This window comes from Octopus sinensis, linkage group LG1 (assembly GCF_006345805.1).
Source record: "Octopus sinensis linkage group LG1, ASM634580v1, whole genome shotgun sequence".
NCBI classification, from domain to species: Eukaryota; Metazoa; Mollusca; class Cephalopoda; order Octopoda; family Octopodidae; genus Octopus; species Octopus sinensis.
In genome coordinates, this window is record NC_042997.1 from 41,100,170 (window position 1) to 41,105,513 (window position 5,344).

The 5,344-nt window shown below is 37.1% G+C and overlaps 1 protein-coding gene across 1 annotated transcript; it reads right to left on the reverse strand.

Annotated features, from left to right (window-relative positions):
* Nucleotides 1–346: 346 nt before the first annotated feature.
* LOC115212440 (uncharacterized protein DDB_G0271670-like) lies at nt 347–3,910 on the reverse strand (the record flags this gene model as incomplete). Its single annotated transcript, XM_029781348.1, has 5 exons — nt 347–435; nt 664–809; nt 2,651–2,827; nt 3,137–3,194; nt 3,769–3,910. Coding segments are annotated over 5 exons (612 nt in total), but the record flags the coding sequence as incomplete, so codon positions are not given.
* Between the last annotated feature and the right edge of the window lie 1,434 nt (nt 3,911–5,344).

The window sequence follows — 5,344 nt, forward strand, 5'->3', positions numbered from 1 at the left end:
CCTATTATTTCACTTTCTCTCTCAAATTCTCTCTCTTTCTTTCACATTGTCTCGCTCTCTCATATTCTCTTTGCATCTTCCTAAATCGTGTTCATTCTACAAATTCGAATTATTACTTTCGGAAAATCGTATCAAGAAACTGAACGAACTTACAATCTCTCTAAATTCGAAAGCCCCATGAATACACCTTCTTTGATGGTTGAAATGTTGTTCCATCGCAGATCTCTATAGCAGTAAAGAAAGAGTAAATTAGATAATATGGAAAATATTTGTGATACAACATCAAACACTGTGACTTCAGAATGAAAGGAAGAAAAACAAGAAAGATAACGAGGAAGAAAGAAGAAGAAGAAGAAGAAGGCGAGGATAAAGAAGAAGAAGAAGAAGAAGAAGAAGAAGGCGAGGATAAAGAAGAAGAAGAAGAAGAAGAAGAAGGAGAAATGGGGAGGAAGTGGAAGAGGTGGAGGAGGAGGAGAGGTGGGGAGGTTAGGAGGAGGACAAAGGAAGGGATGACTGAGGAGGGGCAGCTGGGGGTAGCAGCAGAAGGAGCAGTAAGAGCAGGAGAAAGAGAATAAGAGGAAGAATTGGCAGAGAATGGAAAAGAGGGAGACGAGTGCCGAAGCAGAAAGTACAGAGAAGAAAAAGAAGAAAAAGAAGAAAAAAAAGAAGAAGAAGAAGAAGAAGATAACGAAGAGGAAGAAGAAGAAGAAGACGAAGAAAAGAAAGAAGAAGAAGAAGACGAAGAAGAAGAAGAAAAAGGAGAAGAAGTAGAAGAAGAAGAAGAAGAAGAAGGAGAAGAAGAAGAGGAAAAAAAGAAAAAGAAGAAGAAGGAGAGTGTGGAGGAGAGTGAGGAGGAGAGCTGGGGAGGTTAAGAGGAGGACAAAGGAAAGGATGACTGAGGAGGGGCAGCTGGTGAAGGCAGCAGAAGGAGCAGTAAGAGCAGGAGAATTAGCTTAAGAGGAAGAACTGGCAGAGAATGGAAAAGTGGGCGACTAGTGACGAAGCAGTAATTACAGAGAAGAAAAAGAAGAAGAAGAAGAAGAAGAATGAGAAGAGGAAGAAGACAAAGAAGATACAGAAAAATAAGAAGAAAAAAAGAAGGGGTAGAAAAGAAGTAAAAGAAAAAGCGGAAAATGTTAAGAAGACGAAGCGGAGAAGAAGAAGACCTAGAAGGTAAAGAAGTATCAGAATAAGAGAAGATAAAAAAGAAGAAGCACAAGAAGAGAAAGGGGAAATAGGAGAAGAACAAGAAGAAGAAGACAAAGAAGAAGGAGAAAAGGAGAAGGAGAAGAAGAAGGAGGAGGAGGAGGTGGAGGAGGAGGCGAAGAGGAAGAAGGTCGAGGAGTAGGCGAAGAAGAAAAAGAAGAAGAAAAAGAAGAAGAAAGAAGAAGTAGAGGAAGGAGAAGAAAAAGAAGAAGAAAGAAGAAGTAGAGGAACAAGAAGAAGAAGAAGAAAGAAGGAGAAGGAGAAGAAGGAGCAAGAGAAGAAGAAGAAGGAGAAGAAGAAAAAGAAGAAGAAGTAGAATAATAATAATAAGAAGAAGAAGAAGAAGAACAAAAACTACAACAACAATAACAAAACATTTATTTCGGTGGAAGTGTGGATAAATAACCACACGGCACCACAGAATCAACAGAACAATGTGTAACAAAATAGTAGCTAAAACTTACATTAATAGTGCAGATACATACATACATATGAACATACACATATATATTTTCAGGAATAACATTTTTATGAAGACAATTATCAACTTACAGTCATTGACATGTTCAGACTCAATCAAATAAATATAACACGAATATGAGAACTGAATATGATTTACTGTATTAGAGAGTGAGAAAACATGGAAATAAGGGGATATTAAATTTAAAGACATAGTATATTACTCATGTATAAACGACAACATTGAAAGAACTTACAATTCTTGTAAGTTATGAAGGCCTTGAAACATCTCTTTTTGAATCCTCGAAATTTTATTGGTGGAAAGATATCTGAAGCAGGAAACAATATTGGTTAGATTGACATAGCGTGAATTGCGATAACATATTCAATATTGTTCTTTATGAAAAGGGACAATATTACAGGAAAATAATACAAGAAGACGATAGGAAAGAGATTGAGGAGAAGACAAAGAAGGGGAAGATGGGAAGGGGAAAAAAGAAAACAATGACGAAAAGGATGGGGAGAATTGTAGAAGATGGAGGAGTTGGAGAAGGAGGAGGGGAGGAGAAGAAGAATGAGGACGGGGGAGGAAAATAAGATGCAGGAGGGGAGGAAAATAGGAGGAGGAGAAGGAGCAGAAGGTAGAGTAGAAGAAGTAGATGTAGAAGATCAAAAAGAGGAGTAGGGTAAGGAGACGACGAAAAAGTGGAAGAAAAAGAACAAGGAGGGGAAGAAGAGGAAAAAGAAAAAGAAAAAGAAGAAGAAGAAGAGGAAGAAGAAGAGCAGGCAAAAAAGAAGATGAAGAAATAGAGAGAGGTGGTGAAGGATGAAGAGAATAAAAAAAAGAAGATAAGAAGAAGAAGAAGGAGGAGGAGGAGGCGGAGGAGAAATAGAAAAAGAAGAAAAAGAAGAAGTAGACGAAAAAGATGAAGAAGAAACAGAAGGAGGATGACGAGGGGGAGGGGAAGTGGAAGAATTACAAGGAGAAGAAGAAGAAGAAGACGATGGAAGAGAAGAAGGAGAAGAAGAAGAAGAATTAGGAGGAGGAGAAGAAGAAGAAGAAGAAGTCGTAGTAGTAGTAGTAGTTGTAGTAGAAGAAGAAGAAGAAGAAGAAGAAGAAGAAGAAGAAGAAGAAGAATATGAAGCGGAAGAAGACGAAGAAAAAGAAGAAAAAAGAAGAAGTAGAAGGAAGAGGAGGCAAAAGGAGGAAGAGGAGGGTGAAGGGGAAGCAGAAGTAAGAGAAGAAGAAAAAGAAAAAGAAGGAGGATCTGGAGGAGGAGGAGGAGGAGGAGAGAGAATAACAGAAAGAAGATAAGAAGTAGAAAGAGGAGGAGGAGAAGTAGATGAAGAATTAGAAGGTAGAAGAAAGAGAAATAGAAGAAGTAGAAGAAATTAAGTAGAAGAAAGAAAAGAAAAAGAAAAAGAAAAAGGAGAAAGACAAGGATGAGAAGTAGAAGGAGAAGAATGAGCAGAAGAAGAAGAAGAAGAAGAAGAAGAAGAAGAAGGAGACGAAGAAGATGAAGAAGACGGAGGAGGAGGAGGAGAAAAAGAAAAAGAAGAACAAGAAGCAGAAGAAAACAAGAAGTAAAGGAAGAAGAAGAAAAAGAAGAAGAAAGAGATGAAGGAGTAAAAGAAGAAGGAAGAGGAGGAAAAAAGAAGGAGGAGGGGGATGAAGGTGAAGAAGAAGAAGGAGAAATAGAAAAAGAAGAAAAAAGAAGGACGCGGAGGAGGAGGCGAATAACAAAAAGATAAGAAGAAGGAAGAGGAAGAGGAGGAGGAGGAGGAGGAGGAAGAGAAGTAGATGTAGAAGTAGAAAGTAGAAGTAGAAGAAGAAAAGGAAGGAGGAAGACGAGGAGGAGTAGTAGAAGAAGGAGAAGAAGAAGAAGAAGAAGAAAAAGGAGAAGAAGGAGAAGTTGGAGAAGAAGATGAAGAAGAAAAAGGAGCAGGAGGGGGTAGGGAGTGGGAAGACGAAAATTACAAGAAGAAAGAGGAGGAGTCTGGGGAGGAAAATAAGAGGAGGAAGAGAATTACAAGAAGAAAATGAAGAAGAAAACAAAAAAATTGAAGAAGAAAAGAAGGAGGAGGAGAAGAAGAATAGGAGAAAAGAAGTAGAAGAAGGAGAAGAAGAAGAAGAAGAAGAAGAAGAAGAAGAGGAAGAAGAAGAAGAGGAAGAAGAAGAAGAAGAAGGAGAAGGAGAAGGAGAAGAAGAATATGAAGAAGAAGAAGATAAAGAAGAAGGAGAAGAAAAAGAAGAAGAAAAAAAATGAAGAAGGAGAAGGAGAAAAAGAAGAAAAAGAAGGAGGTCGAGTTGGTGGAGGCGAATAACAAAAAGAAGATAAGAAGAAGGAAGAGGAGGAGGAAGGGGAAGAGAAGTAGGTGAGAAAGTAGAATTTAGAAGAAGTAGAAGAAAAAAAGAAGGAGGAAGCCGAGGAGGAGTAGCAGAAGAAGAAGAAGAAGAAGGAAGACGAGGAGGAGGAGTAGAAGAAGAAGAAGAAGGAGAAGGAGAGGAAGAAGAAGAAGAAGATGATGAAGATGAAAAAGGAGCAGAGGGGGTGGGGAGGGGGAAGAATTACAGAAGAAAGAATACATTCTGGGGGGAAATAAGAGGAAGAAGAAATTAACAAAAGAAGAAAATGAAAAGAAGAAAAAATTAGAGAAGGAGAAGTGAAGGAGAAGTAGAAGAAAAAAGAAGAAGAAGATAAGAATAATAAGAAGAAGAAGAAGAAGAAGAAGAAGAAGAGAAGAAGAAGAAGAAGAAGAAGAAGAAGAAGAAGACATTGAAAATCATGTTGTTCAAGACGAAACTGAAAATGTTCTCAAAATATCAGGAAATAATTCAAGGATAGAGCGATAAATTTTGGTTGAGACATGGCTGAAAAATCAGGGAATATACGGAATCAGTAATCAACATATTCAAATGCACTTATACGCATTCTTATATTCATAATATCAGCGACGGAATGTGCTATGCACACTCACATCACACATATTCCCACTCACCCTTGTGGAAATATGGTGAGAGAGATTATTTATTTCATATCGATTCATTGTCACAAGAATATTAGAAAACACACGCTTACAAGAAATATTTCAGCAGTTTAATTGTATCAGGCCAAATATTCCAGTTTACAAGTACAGTAAGTATTTCAGGTATACAGATAGAATGTATGTGACTATATTATTCGAATATATATTTTCCGCTTCCACTCCAGTTGCTCTATTACAGAAATAACGTGAAATGAATGACAAAATTCGAAGTTGAATGAGAATATTGAAATAAGAAATGGAGGAGGATGCAAAATATAAAATAAAGGAATAATATCGTCACATTTCACACAGAACTACACTTATATATGAACATACACATATACTTCAGCTACAAATATTTTTCTTATTATTTCACTTTCTCTCTCAAATTCTCTCTCTTTCTTTCACATTGTCCCGCTCTCTCCTATTCTCTTTGTATCTTCCTAAATCGTGTTCATTCTACAAATTTGAATTGATTTTGTTCGGTGCAATCTGAAATTTTATACATTTGTGAGCTTATATATCAGCATCAATTATTACTTTCGGAAAATAGTATCAAGAAACTGAACGAACTTACAATCTCTTTAAATTCGAAAGCCCCTTGAATGTACCTTCATTGATGGTTGAAATGTTGTTCAAATTCAGATATCTA